Source organism: Amphibalanus amphitrite, unplaced genomic scaffold (genome assembly GCF_019059575.1).
Source record: "Amphibalanus amphitrite isolate SeventyFive unplaced genomic scaffold, NRLGWU_Aamphi_draft 000096F_arrow, whole genome shotgun sequence".
Classification (NCBI taxonomy): domain Eukaryota; kingdom Metazoa; phylum Arthropoda; class Thecostraca; order Balanomorpha; family Balanidae; genus Amphibalanus; species Amphibalanus amphitrite.
The window spans coordinates 827,950-843,368 of record NW_024881591.1 but is presented as its reverse complement, the minus strand read 5'-3'; the positions used below and the strand labels follow the sequence as shown (position 1 = coordinate 843,368).

General features: G+C 55.8%; 1 protein-coding gene across 1 annotated transcript in view; it reads right to left on the bottom strand.

Annotated features, from left to right (window-relative positions):
• LOC122380363 (membrane-associated guanylate kinase, WW and PDZ domain-containing protein 1-like) overlaps positions 1-15,419 on the bottom strand; it is a 48,231-nt gene that overhangs the window by 11,968 nt on the left and 20,844 nt on the right. The window contains exons 2-6 of the mRNA XM_043363452.1: positions 9,323-9,465; positions 7,981-8,071; positions 3,551-3,757; positions 1,723-1,900; positions 154-359 (exon numbers count right to left, since the gene is read on the bottom strand). Of these exons, the coding sequence (XP_043219387.1) occupies positions 154-359; positions 1,723-1,900; positions 3,551-3,757; positions 7,981-8,071; positions 9,323-9,465 (825 nt within the window). The remainder of the gene's footprint in view (positions 1-153; positions 360-1,722; positions 1,901-3,550; positions 3,758-7,980; positions 8,072-9,322; positions 9,466-15,419) is intronic.

The window sequence follows — 15,419 nt, the reverse complement described above, 5'->3', positions numbered from 1 at the left end:
TCTAGAAAGCAGAGAAACCGCCGCCGGGACGACCAAACTGACACGCTCCCCACTCCAAACTACACCACGGCACGCCAACAAAAGCAACAGACACACCACCATCGAACACCGCAGTGACGTCACTGGTCGACTCTTCACCCCCGCCCAACTCACCCTGCTCCTGGAGCCGTTTGGCCTCGTGCACGGGGTTCTCGTACTGGGTGCGCCTGTTGACGTGGTCGATGTAGTAGGTGCCGTAGGTGGCGTCGTCGATTCGCTCCCAGCCGTACGGCAGCTCGTTGACGTCGCAGTCCTCGAGGGATTTCTTCTGGACGAGCGCGAGCCGCGGGTCGAGCCAGTGGGAGGTGCCCGTGCTGTGACTGGGGGGAGAAGGGGGAGTCAGATGTGTTTGGCTGAGTGGACATCGTGGCACACGCTAAATGCTTCCATCCTCGCATATCTAACGCATAATGTAAGATGTTTGTTTGCATGAAACAAAATTATGCCAGGGAGCATATCAATCATTCCAAATCTGGAACGTGAATAAGCTTTCCCGAAAGTATTTCAATCTGCACTCATCAGTCAACATTCAAAGAACTCCAAGTTGGAGAATGGAGATAAACACTCTTCAGTGTAACACGAAGGCAGACAACATCAGTCTCGCACAGGAATGGCTGGGGGAACGGTCTGCAGAACAGAAACCACCACAACCCCCGCTACACCACACAACGGACAGTGCACGGGCCTCTTCCGCCTGGCTCTGACAGACAGAGCGCAGTCTAACGGGTCTGAGAAACAACTCATCAGCATGAGACACACGGCCCGGAAAACCGACAGGAGGAAAGCCCGGCGGATTTAGCGGCGCTCGGGGCCAGGTGCCCGTCAGGCCAGTCAGAGGGGCAAGTAGCGAGTAAGGCACGCGCTTTGATTCATAGCTAGGAATGCCTCGTGAAGTGGGGGTGGTATCAGACACACCTGAGCACTGAGTCAATAAGCGGTTAGTGCTCTGAATCACATAACGTAAGCTAGAGGCATGTAGATATTTGGTAATGACGTATTGCCATACAAATCACGGCATTTTGTATAATAATGTGAAAGGAATGTAACCACCGCAGTGCAATAAGGAATTAGCGAAGAGGAGTTTTCTCTATAGAGCGACTGCAGCGTGGAACCAGCGTATTTCTTCGTAGCATTTCAAATCGTTGTTTTTATCCCGCTGCACTGGAGTACCTACCTTTATTTGTCGCTTTTATTACTGCTTTTATCACATGTATCAAGTGTTTTACTGGTGTGTCTTTATTCATTTATGTGTATGACAAGTATGACGTGGCCATGATCTACGCAGTGGGGGTGCCGAATAAATATCTGTATCTGTATCTGTACCGCATGTCAATGCACTGCGCCATGTCGCACCAGGCGAATACCGGGGTAAATAAGTAATATACATTAAGCATTCACTAACGACTGTACAGAAGCCGACCATAGCCTGGCAGGCATTACTAACATCAGGCCATAAATGTTTTCTTAAAGGTTAAACCTAACGACGCATTACCCGTGGCTAAATATGACCTCTTCTGAATAGCAGCACCGAATGAAAAACAGTCATAGCAACCCAATCGACATAGTAATCCATTCAGTCAGCTATCAACAGTTAACAGTATGAAGTCCCGTAACGTTCCGTTTACTCCCCAACGTTACCCTACCGCCCTAGGATGACAGCTCTCAGCCATCAGCCGGACTCACTCGATGAAGTAGGGCTCGCCGCACTCGGTGAAGGCCTGCTCCCAGTTCTCGGGCAGCGGACCGAGGTCGGTCGGGGCGCCGGCGCCGTTCCACGTCGGCTGGTGAGACGACTCCGACGGGCCACCGCCGTTCATACTGGGCCCGTCCGGCCGCTGGGGCGCCGCCGGGTACTCCGGGGCTGGGGGAGGGGGAGAGGAGGTCAGTAAAGCTCCGTTCATACTGGGGCCGTCCGGCCTCTGGGGCGCCGCCGGGTACTCCGGGGCTGGGGGAGGGGTAGAGGTCAGTACAGATCTGTTCATACTGGGCCCGTCCGGCCGCTGGGGCGCCGCCGGGTACTCGGGGACTGAGAAAATAGCCGGTGGGTCAACACAGGTCGGGGAGGAGTGTCAATGAAAATGGAGTGCTGATGTCAGCTAATAGGTTTTGGTTCATTACATCACGTATAAATTGGCGAAGTCATGTTGCATCCGTTCGCGTGTTGGGGAGACAGCGAGACCTCACATTTGCCTCCTATTTAGGGGACATTGTCTGTGCTACTGATGACAAACAAGAAGCGCTGAATCATCCTAGGCACGGGACAGGAAGCGCTGGACTCGACAGCTCCCCTGTTTGGGTCAGAAATCACGGGACGTCGGGTGCACAAATGTAAAAGGCAGCTATTTGAGCATGTTTGATTAGCTCGAGCTACAAAGCATGTTTGGCAGGACAAAGTCGGAGGATACGGCCCCATTTCCCAACCAGATTCTGTTGCACGGACTGTCTGCAGAACATAAGCAGTAGTCACGAGAATCCCTCAGTTAGTGCTGAAACAATGAACAGTGACATTATCGATAAGTGAGGGACGTCAATTTGGAAACAAACATTCGTCAGCGATCACGACAGGAAAGTGCATTGGCTTGGAAACGGAACAGAGCGGGCACAGATTGGTACAGTGACAGTATTGGACATAAACAGAGAAGACATCACTCGAGATGGCCCAAACAAGGACACGCCATAAAAAGCTACCCTCGACGGTCTCGGCACCGGAAAATGTGTCATCACTTCGCACCACGACCAAACATGTGACGCTGTTCGCAGCACGCAACTCATTCTCCGTACAAAAACTATGTTTAAATTTCCATTTCAAAACAAAGTACGACAGCACAAAACATCCGCATTTCGCGCAGATGAGCGTCCCGGCCAGCCCGGTAAATATTTACCCGTCAGCACATCTTTGGTAATAGCCGAACCAGATGCTCTCGATAAACATTGCAGCGGCGACGGTAAGGTCCGGCGCGAGTCACCCGATGGCCGCCGGCAGTTTCGGCCGTTCAAAATACCCCAGAGCACGGAAAGGGGCGCGCTGGTGTCGACAGAGGCTCGGACGGCCGCCAGCGCCGGAATGGATCGGACAACACGTGTCGGCGCGAATCGCTCCAGAAACGCGGCTATACATAGAGTGGAACGGACACCTTCGCCACTGGAGCAACGCAATAGAGAGAAGCTTGAGTCTGCCGACCGGGAAACAGGAATGGCACTATCCCATCATCCACATTCCACAGTCAGTTCGCACAAAGGCACTATACGATACTCAGTCACCATTCGTACAGGAGGTTCCTCTCGAGTTACCATGAAAATGATTCGACGCACAGCGCTCTCCTCCGCATCAGTCACAAATACACGTCCGTCCAGAATTTGAGCCACAAATGTCACAGTCAGGGCACGACAGTCACAACCGGGATAAAACCATCAACGGCCCTCAGATTACAGCACAGTGTACCCACAAAACACACTGAGCCTTGCCCACTATTCCGTTCCCACCATTCTCCCCCTCCCGTTCCTCTCTCACCCTGCTGGTGGTGCTGGTGCGGCGGGCCGTCCGAGCCGCGCGGCTCCGGGTCGGCGCTCTTGGCAGCCATGGCCTCGACGTTGGATCGGTTTCTGCGCCGCTTCCCCTCGCTGTTGGGGTGCCGGCCGGGGAGGATGATGTCGCCGCTCAGCGGCTGGCGACCGGCGCTCGGCTCGGCCGGCGGCTTCGGGGTGCCATAGTGGTTACCTGGGGGAACCGCGGGGTGGGCGTCAGATACTGGAGACATGAACGTTACCTGGCGAATAGGGAAGGGTAGTAGATATCAGGTGCCATAGTGGTTACCTGGGGAGCCGGGGGGTGGGCGTCAGATGCTGGAGGCATAAACGCTAACTGGGTAACAGGGAGAGGGCTAGCAGACGTCATGGGCATAGTGGTTACCTTGGGACAGGGGAGGGATTGAACGGGATGACGTTGGTGGCATATAGTCTGGTCAGCGGAAAGCAGCGTTGGGAAAATCTAAAATAGAATGAAAGTAGACGCGATCAGATGCTTTCATTTGGTGCCACATTGAAATACCTGCAATTGGGAGGCGAACCACACAGTCCCCAAGTAATCCAAGTAACTACATAGTGCGGTGGTCGTGAACGGCAACACTCAATCGAAAGGGAGCCGGTGACGTTGAACGGCGGTCTGACAAACAGAGCGAGACATTAGGCAAGGCTGCGGCTGAGATCGGAGCGAAAAGCAAGAGGAGAGAACTAGAAGAGTGACGGGCACTGGCAAGGAATGAATCGAAATGCAGTCCGGCCGAGGTAAATAAGCACAGCCTTCTGTTGGGTCACAGCTCCACCTAAGCTGCATGTATGCCGTTGGGATGCAACACACGGACCGTAAATGTTCCTAATTCCATTAGAGTTCATATCAGCGTCGCACCAGTACGGGCCATAACGCTAGCGAATGGGACGCATCAATCACGGACTACGTGTCATCTATCACTGGCGTGGTCCGTTGACCACAAAACCGCAAACATCCTAAACAACGAATATTGACATTAAAACGAGATCATTGTCATATGAGCTTTGAACATGCGACAGTATCTCAACCAGAACTTTTTACAGATTAATGACGGATAAACGTCTTGCCAATTTTCTAAGTCGGATTTACTAATGTCTGTCATACGGAACAGATTCAACAGATATCCGCCCTCATTCAGTCAATTCATCAAAACGAATAGCAACGTTAAGGCCTCTGCTACTCGGATCTAGCGCTTCTACAGGGTAGCAATAGCTGCATGTTCTGGCGAGCTGCTACTGCTGTATCTGCAACTACCTCTGCGGCTGCGGCGACTGGCACGGTGCTGCAAATGCTGCTGCTACTGTCTGCTGCAGTGGAGTTCCTTCTGCCGGTGCTGCTGTGTCTCTGAACCTCCTCTCTCCACTGCGGGTGCTTCTGGCGATAGTACTGCTGGCTCAGCTACAGAAGCTGCCACCGGCCGACCTCACCTTTCTTCACTCGCAGCGTGCCACTGAGCAGGGTGGACCGCAGGAATCCCACGTCCTCTTCCCCCGGCTCAGACGGCGCCGAGTCCCGAGAGGAGGGCACTGAGCCCCGCCTCGCACACCAGCAGCGGCCGGCCGGCGGGCGGCCCGACCCCTCCGATCCCGCAGAGCTCGCCGAGGACACCTCTGACGCCGCGGGCTGCTTCACGAGTGTCTCCGAGGCAGCAGCTCGGTGGTACACCCTGCCCGGGTGGATCACCCGCCCGGGCCACCTGGGCGGGGCGCTCCGTCCCCGTACCGGCCCCTTCCGGGGACGGTTACACGCCGGGTGGTCGCAGTACCGCTCCTGGGGCTTGGCAGAGGCGCTGGGCTTGTTCCGAGAGCTGCAGTGACAGCAGCGGCTGCTCTTCTGTGCCATCTTTGATTGATCTTCGCTCGGACTCGTTCCCTCATCTTGAATATTCGCGTCGTCTTTCGCTCCGCCATCTTTTCCAGTCCGAAAACATCCTCGTCCAGAAGTCTTCTTCCTCTTCTCTTTACCAGAACCGCCGGCAGCGACAGTGGGTTCGACGGACGCGACACGGACCTTCCCACTCCGTCTGCGTCGCTTCTGCGCCGGTTTGCCACTGGTGAACACCTGCAGTCGGTGTCTGCCCGCAGGAGCCGACTCCGTTCTGCCCAGAGGGGCTGCGTCGCCGCCCCACCCCGCTGCCACCGCCACTGCCGCTGCGGCCGCCACCGCTGCCGCGTTACTTCTCGGGAGTCGTGGCGAGTTCTCCAGGAACTGAGCAGCACTGGCGGGGTCCAGAGGCAGCGGTCTGCCGGCCTCACACGCCGGACAGCGGCAGAGCAGCGTGCCGCGGGTCCTGAACCCGACACTGGGACGTCTCTCCACCTCACCAGCCGGGCCCCAGAGGGCGCCGCGCACCCTCTCCCAGCGGCTGGTGGTGCGGCGCGCCGGCTCCGTCCTCCGCAGGGATGTCCGGCCGGAGAGAGACCGGGGAGGGGCGGCAGGTCCCGGGACACGCCGCACCACCGAGCCCTGCCGCGTCCAGCCCCGGCGGGGACCCTGAACAGTATCACAGGAGACAGCCCCCTCCGCCTTTCCACTCCATCCGGGGCGGGCTCTTTCAGTTCTTGAGCTCACAGATGGCCGGTGGCGGCGGCGGCGGTTCCGTGGTCGCGCCATCCTTCAGAGTTTCCCCCGTCCGTCACCGGAGTCTTACGGCACCCTGCACCCTCCGACCTAACGAGTACGGTCTCCGTGCGCCGTCACGGCCTCGGAGTCTACCGAGCCGGCGCCGGTCCAAAACAAAGGTGTGGTCCGCCGCTGCTGACGCCGAACGGCCGCCCAGTCACCGCCGGGACGCCGAAGCCGGTCACCAAACCAGTTATGCTAACGCCGGGCCGGTGACAGCCGCCCGGTGCCGGAAGCGGCGAGCGGTGCGTCCACAGGCGCACGGCGCGTGTCCCCCGCTGAAACCTCACATAGGCGGGCCGAGATTACGGCTGCACCACGCGGCAGATGCACGGATAGCGTCGGCTACTTTATGAGCGGAGATTAATGATGTTAGTAGCGTCTGTTGGACGACAGAGGAGCGCGATGTGTTAGTGTGGACCGTTATGTCGCGCTCATGGTCTCGGATTAGTGATGGCGCGGACGGGTCGGACGTCAAACAAACACAGACGGGGGCGGCATAAAGCCACTGGGAACATGGGCGATAGACTAATACACCGACTTATCTTACATCACTCTGATCCGGTTATGGTAATATACAACAAACGAATTAACAAACTTGTTACGGTCTTAACCCTATTCCTGGCGGGGGGGGGCCTCAGGAGCCCCCCCCCCTGAGGTTTTTTGGTTATTTCTCCCAAACGCGTTGAGCTAGGAAGCTCAAATTTTCTGACTTTTCCTAAAAGGCTTCTACGCAACATGTCTGAAAATTTTGAGTTGATCTGACATCAGGTCAGGTCACCAGAGGCGGTTTGGTGACCCTACCTCAGAAAAGTTTGCAATCACGCCAGAGCTAGAGTTTTTGACCGATCAATTTCTTCTCTTCAGGGTTTAGTTAGGGTACCAGTATGTGCAATTTGTATATCTCGGAATTTTGATATCGGTGACCTAAGGTCAGGTCAATTTCGCGACCTCCCCATTATAAGTCAATGGGGGAAAAATCAACTCCCTGTTTTTACCACTAAAACGGGTCGGAATGGCCCCATATACCATACATGACTTCATATACGATCAACCTTCACTACCTTGAGGTCTGTTTTGCTGTTGGGCAGCTGTGAGGTCATGTGACGTCATCAAAGGTCACCAAAGGTTTGTGGCCAATAACTCCGTACAGGAACAAGATACAGACGCGTGGATGGTCTCATTGTGTTCAGCTCGTCAAGACGCATCGAATGATATACATGATGACCTCGAGGTCACGTGACCTGAGGTCAACCTTTGAACTTGACCTTTCGAGGTCAACATATATATCATTCGATGCGGATTGACGAGAGGATCACGATGATGCCCTTAGTTTGTTCCTATCTTGACTAATTCGAAAGTTATTCGAGAAAAACTCTCTCCATATCTAGCGCCGCCATTTTGACTTTTTCGACCCCTGTGACGTCATCTTTGACCTGACCTGAAAATGACCTTAGTAAAAATTGTAGATCTTGGCCGTGCGTATCCGATGCCGTTTACCGCTTGTCGCTATCTTGCTTCGTTCTCGAGATCTCAGGGGGGGCCAAATCGGCCCCCCCCCCCGCCAGTTTCTTGTCCCGGCGGAGCCCGCCAGGAATAGGGTTAATCATAACCACGCTTTCTAAAACCTAGATAAATAAGCACACAATTATGGACGTCGTAGGCCCTGATGGACTTTACATTAGTTACAGCTTAAATCTCGAATCATGAGAGGGATAATTGGCTAGAGGGATAACTGGTTCCTTTCCTCGTTGATTCAGTTCAGTCATTACCTTCGTATACGCCGCTCTCGAGTAGATTGCCGGACCGCTCCAAATCCCGAAACTCTGACAGCGAGAGGAAGGTGTAGTCGACGCCGGGTACCTGAGGAAGGACCAACAGTCAGTACGGTGGGTCCACAGATCTTATGATACATCGCTGGGAGTGAGAGTGCAATGACAAGGGCAGTTATATACTTACAGTTCATTCTTCTCCTTGCAACGGGGTGATTTTGTAAGCACAAATAATCACACACAGTGGCAAACATTAGCATGACAGATGGTTTAGTAGCTCATGTACCATACCGGCCAATCGTGATGCCTCTGTCAATCTGAGCACCCCACTATCAATTAAAGCCCCATTGCTCCTCTGTTGAGCTCCCTGACAAACCTGACAACCAGCCCCCGACCGAACCGAATTACATCCACACCGAGCCTGTCTAACCCTCCAACAGGTGCAGCGAATCCCTTTGTGGCCACCACACGCTCGCCGTCTCCCCCCATTCAGCAGAGGAACTTGGCGAGGACACTGACAAAGACCTGCGCACAGTCCGCCCATCGGCTAAACATAGAGCCAGTCGGATTACGGCGCCCGTATCGTGTTTCACGCGTCATCCGGCTCCTTTGAGACAAGATGGAGGAAGAAAGGTGCAGAAATACTTCTGACGGCACCCACCGATCTGGGGCGGAGGCTCCACCCTGACCTTTTCACGGGTCGGTTCCTTGAATGGCATCCATCCCTGGGTCTGTTGGTTGGCCTTCTACTAGGCTGTGCATTATGAAAGGTGCTACAGCTGAATGTCAAAATAAATGGCTCCACCCATGGAGCAGTTGGTCAGGGCGCCTGATGTGAAACAAACGGGTTAGACAGGCATAAACCTTGGTCAACATGAATTCAAATAAGGTAGGTTATGTAGTTTGTACTGTTGCTATACTATTACTCGGTCTGTAAGTACAGCACATTTAAACTGATTATATCCGGCGATAAGCCAGTATCCTTACCACAGTACTTGTGCTATTCTAAATTCACTCCTTGATTGGCAACATTAACCTCACTGATCTAGCGGATATAACAGCGATTATACTGCTTGACCTTGTTTCGGGGCTTCACGTTTGGGCTACGCATGGCAGGAATGGCATAGTTTAATAGAGGGTGCATTGTCCTTTAACTTCTTAGTAAGAGTTTATTAAGCTCTGAGTGTGGGTGTATCGAACAGTGACCTCGTTCAACCTAAGCAGCGAGTAGTGACCTTTGTTAATTGATCAACATTGACATAATAGCCCACTGAATGGGACCACAATCTCGCCCAGTTAGAGACCACCACACCGGCTGACCTCTCCGGCGCGGTGTACTAACCTCGTTAGGGCGGGGTGCGCGCGTGGTGACCGGTACCGTCCGCAGGTACAGGTTGTCGCGGATGGTATTCTGCAGCTCGTGGTCCACGGAGCCCTTCTGGAAGCGCGTGTTGAGGTACGTCCTCAGGTCACGTGTCAGCGACCCTGAAACACAGATACAGTAGGGTCATCTCGAGGACGGGGTTACACGCAGAACAGGGTCACACAGCGGAGGTCACATAACGTAGGTTCACATGGCTCACATGGCAAAGTTATAAACACAAGGCATAACACGCCGGGGAGGTAGAGATATGGAGTATGGTCAAAAGGAAGGTTCAGATACATGGTAATAGGTTCAGACTTCAGACCTTGATAAAATCAGATGCAATCATCGATACAAGCAGAAGCAACAAAAGCGACTGTGTGTCCTTCGCAGTGCACGAGGGACATAGGCCATGAGGTTCGTACATCAGGTCTGACGTGGCCACTGTCCACATTCTATGGCGTCTGGCGAGGCAATGAAAGCATGAATAAGGATAGGAGCAGGACGGCATCTGGGCACAAAAGAACACCAACGTCGTCACGAAACGAATCAGTTAGGCCTGTCAGATGATGTTAATGCATAACCATTCATTTGGTTACCATGGTAACAAAAGACACAACAATCGAGTGCCCTGCAATTTGGGCCGTAATAATCCAGTTAGACCTAAAATACATGACAATCGAACCAACTCGCTGCAAACTTTCGGCGCTGCCACTGCCACTGGCCAGCCAACTCTGCGGGACTGGTCCGGTAGTTGGAGCAGAACCACTGGCTGTTCTGGTCCGACGGAATAGCAACTATTATCCCTCGGTACTGAACTCCCTCACATTTACCAGCGTCCCCAGTGCCGTGCTCTGGTGAAGCACATCAGACCAAGTTCATCATCGTTCCTCATACCGACGGACGGCGACCCGTTGCAGCGCCGGTCAGGCCGTCTGAGAGGGTCATTAAATCGGTCACCACTCCGCCCCAGGCCAGCCCCGGGTCAGCCATGGTTCAGCGCCGGGACGGACCGGAAGCTGACCGGAACCAGGCCGGAAATGGAACAGCGCGCCGTCTGTGTACAGAGGACAGGCGAGAGGGTGAGAGGACGAGAGGGGTTCCGGCGACAGCACTTCGTCGGCCTAAAAGCGATGTGGAAATAACGCAATAACGTCGCCCCAGCGCGGCTGGCAGTGATCAGTGCAGCTTATCCATAACATATACCTAACTACACCGAACCATCAAAACGACACGGCGCTACTCAAAGAATATGTTCTCTGGAGGGATAAAATATGAGCCTCCTTTGAATTAAGGATTTCAGCGGGGAAGCACAAGTTACGACTCTTCCAGCCACATAAAACTCTCCCTTTGGCGGAAGCGGAACAGACCGAACCATTTTGGCAGAGCACGCCAGAGCCGGATTGAACATGGCAGCGCCGCCTTCCAAATCGGTCCCTGCAGACGCGGGGCGGCGGGCTGCTGATTTAATCAGTCCCGGACCGAGTTTATTTGGTCAGCTTCGGCGTGTTCCGGCCGTCAGCCCCCATTGAGGTGTTTTGAGTTCGCCGAGTCACAGCGAATGGACGAACTAATCCAGTCACTTGGGCCAGAATGAAGGTGATGAAAAATAAAGTGTCAACAAGCCGTCTAATCTGCATGTGCTACTCCAACGGAACTGTGGGAATTGACTAAACAACGTCCTAAAGCATGCAAACAGTCCACAACTGAGAGAGAAAGCATGCCCTTGGCAGTGAGTGCCGAAATGATGCTCCGAATGATCGGCACTGAATGGCTACTATGGTTGGCATAACCAACACATCGCAGAACTATGTAGTTATAAGACAGCCATTCACAACAAGCATGCACATCGCACGTCTTTCGATAGAATGAAATTGGTGGCTTGAATGTCAGGGACTGGGACGATTAAATTCAACAGTGATTATCTGTTCCCATCGCCATAACAGCGCACCACTGCTGCCAGAACACACACCATTCTGGCACAGGCTGCAATATGACACGCGGCGTTTCGCCGGAGATGACGGAAGAACAAACAATGCGGGCCACCACGCCTCCTGTCCTCAGCATGAGCCGGAACGTCCGGCACCGCTGCCAGCCGGGCCATGCACGCTAGACCGTGACAATGTTGATGTTTTTGGCAGAACCCGCGCTGGAATCCTGCCCGTAAAGTGGCCTATCCAGCAAAAACTCGTTTATTTTCGGAGCCGTGGCGCAGCGGCTGGGCGGTAGCTGAAGACGGGCGCTCCACACGGGGTCCGCTGAGGCGCATAGCGGCGCATGCCGACACGAAGGACACATTGCGGGACACCCGGCACGTAACGGCTCACCGGGACATGTGGTCCTCACATATTACCACTTGCCATAGAGCAGCGCACAGTGGACTTTATACAAGGCACACTTGATGCGCTGTTTTATGGGAAGCAAACGCTTGCAGTTTAAACTCTAATCTAAGACCATTGCAGAGCTAGATACGAGCAATACGAGAGCTCTACGTGTGTCGCAGGGCCGGGATAACCGCATACAGCCGGGCCACACAGCGTGAGCTACGGAAGGAGGATGACAGTGCTACCACCTGAGGTAACCGCTCACAGATGGCGGCGCCGGTGGCAGACAGGGTGGGTGGGCGCCGGTGGCGGCTGGTGGTCAGGGATGGGCAGTCATCCGACCGTGACGGCGCGTCACGGAGTCACGGACTGACGGTCCGTGACCGTGGGTCACGAATCACGAAGTGTGTGGAGCGTGGCAGCGATCACCAGTCACGAAGCAGCCAGCCCTCGATGGAGCGACAGGCGGACTCACCGGCAGGCGGCAAGCAGGCGATCCGTGAGTGAGTCACGAGGAGTCACGAATCGGTCAGACAGAGTCACGGAATCACGAGGATGGATACCAGACAAAGCACATATTGAGCAATGAGGATTCGAATTTAAGAACCAGCTTTGTAAAAAGAAAAACCAGACGTCGACTGACCCGAGCTCACAAAGAGGGCTCTCTTCTGCCTCTTCCCCCCCCCCCCCACCCCAGGCCGCCGACCTCTCGTGTCGCTGCCTTCTCTCCGGTCAGTGTCTGTGGGTGTCTGTCGTCGCGCTGGTTGGGTGCCAACCGCTGGCGGTCTGTCCCTCCCTCCATCCCCTCCCACTAGGTGACGACCGGCGCGGTGGTCGTGCCCTCCCCCCCCCCCCCAACTAGGTAGCGGTCGGTGTTGCCCCCCCCCCCCCTCCGATGGCGGCCGGCTGCGCCCGAACAGCTGGTGGTCGCTGACGTCTGTTTCGTCATTCCCCGGGCGTAGGACGCCGACCCGACCCGCCCGCTCACCCCTCCCTCCCCTCGGCGGGGGGGGGGGGCAGGGTCCCCAGGGTCCGTCTCCAGACGCCGGAAGTTGGACGGTAGGGTGAAGCAGAGACCGTTGGAGTACAAACGTCTGCAGAGGGTCAGCTGGTGGCCGCAGCTGTCAGACGGACAGAGGTAGAAGACTGAGACAAAGGAAACACATTCGGACCACTTCCAGACTCCTAAAAGACACCGACAAGAAACTGAACAGTAAACAGACAACAGACGCACAGCTGGAGCAACAAAGAGCGTATATCAACGCACACCAAACAAAGAGCAAACAGCCGAATTGGCACTGACTCGCACTGGTGTAAAGTTGGTCCAGATGATGTCTACTGCATGCAAGTGAGCAAGGCGAGAAGGCGACTTACAACCATATCATATCACTCTCGCTGCCCCTCCCCACTAACAGGCGGGGAGTTCGTCTGCCCCCTTGCCACGTGCCGTCCAGAAGGTATTGCCGTTCAGCAAGGAACAGCCGGCCGGGTAGATCGTTCAACAGGGGAGCCAGCAGTCGCCAGCACCCGGCACTGGCCACCTGGCGTGCAGGCCGGAAGTGGCCGAGCGGGCGGCGGACAGTCACCCCTTATCCCTTCTCCCCTCCCTGCACCGGGGACCGGCCTGCAGTGAGGTAATCTGGGGATCTCTGGAACCGCCCGGTTCTGCAGTGAGTCGCGTGGAAACAAGGGGAGCCAACGAGCTGGTTCTGCATGACAACACGGGCCGACATGAGCCAGACAGGATGACTGACGGGTCACCAGGAGCTGAGCGAACAGTTATCCTGAGAAACCAAGCGCGCCTGAATCTAACTCATGCCTCCTAGAACCACAGAGAACCAACACAGCTTTCCTAGAACCACCGAAAACCAGCACAGTCTTCCGGGACCCATGGAAAACCACCAGGCTTCCAGAAATCACCCAGAAACGGAGCAAAACTAGAGCCACAAAAACTGACGGAAGTCGGCGTACTGTCTCAGGGCCGGTAGCGGCAACCAGATACAAAAATAACCGCACGGCGGGAGCAGTGGTTGTTGGGAGGTTCCCAGGGCTGATGGCAGCCAGTTAACCGCTGAGAAGAAGCGCGGTCTACACATGAACCGGCGGTCCTCTACACACGGTACCGCAGACCGTTCCCCGAACCGGCCCCACAACGGTCAACAGGTCTTCAGTAGGGAGGGAGGGAGGGTGCAGCCTGATGGGGAGGCCAGGGTACGGAGGATGATGCAAGCGTTCAAACCAGTATTTTACACACATCGTAGGGCATGTTGAGGAGCAATGGCCGAACGGTGAAATAATGTCATGCATGGGCAACATTTTCTGAGAATGTAGTAGCCAAGGAGAACGTCAGTCGTCACGAGCCCATCCCATGGACTGAAAGAGAGGGGAGCTGATCTGACCGCCCGTCCTTACATCGCACATGGTTCAAGCAGCTGGCTTGACTGTATTTCTGAGCAGTGGCCAAGGAAGAGCGAAGACGTGGCAGAGCAGTGGCAGCGGCTCGGCTGCTGCCGCCGGGCTGCCCCCGAGCCACAGGGCCCGTCTGTCCGGCCGGACCAGGGCGTGCAGCCTGCAGCAGCTTTCAGCGCAGAACAGCCCCGTCATCCCTCTGCTGCCGGCGTCAGCAGCCGTCAGCACACCGGCTCGGATCAGCGCCACCGACAGCCGGCAACAATAGCCGGCAAATCGGCAGACGTAAACGCCATTGGCTACGGTTTGCAAGACGAAGCTGGCCAAAGGCGCAGCGTTGTCCGTTCCTAGCATCGCCCCAGGTAAACCTCATCACCACCGCTGTCTGTATCTCAGCGCCGCCGCCGCCGCCGCAGCCCCACCCACCACCGTTACAGCCTACAACAGCCACTACCACCACTCGGGCGCTGTCGGCCCCGCCGCGCCGCCTCCGCCCCGCGGTGGGCGCCGCGCAAATCGGCCAGCCGCAGCCAGGCGCGAGACGCCGCGCGGTGGTCCTCAACCGGCGCGGCGGCGGTTTGAGAGCCCCGGCGGCCGGCGGCGCACGCCACGGCTCGCGGAATGTGTAGTAGAACCCGTTTGAGCGTCTCGTCAGGACCGGTCGGCCGGCAGGGGAGGGGAGGGAGGGAGGGAGGGGAGCGGCCGCGACCTCCGCCGCCCGGCCGGCCGCCACTTGCACATGTCGGTCAGCCGGTGGACGGGGGAGGGGTGCGCGTTAGGGGACAGGGTCAGGGGTGAGCTCCAGCTCTGCGGTGGACCATTCTGCCAGGTCACGGTCAGCCCACGGGTACTCCAGTGCACACACAGAGGCTCGGCGGGGTCACTGACCCAGCGTCGCAGGCGGAGCGCGGGGCTCGGTGCAGTGCGCTAACTTCCCAGCGCTCAGCGGGGTCGGCTGAAGACGCACGGGTCACCGCGGGTAGCGACGCCCGCGCTCCGAGCGCGTAAATCACGCGAAACTACCGGGCAAGTTATGGCGAACAAGGCTAGCTGGTCACTGCACGCAGCACGCTGTGAGTGTGACCTATGGGTGCAGGCTGCAGAATTTCCTCTATGCAGCAACAGCGGTACCTATGACAATGACGGTTTTATCGTAGCTTGGAAACTGTAAAAATGAGCAATTGATGTTGAAAAAAAATACAAATCGCAGAAATATTGCTGAGGCGAAATGGAAAAAGTAGACGTTTTGACATTCCCTCAAAACCAGCATGGACTCGACACACGCTCAACTATTGTATGGTGACCTTGGGAAGGAGACACCCGGCGGGGAGTGCTATTGGGCC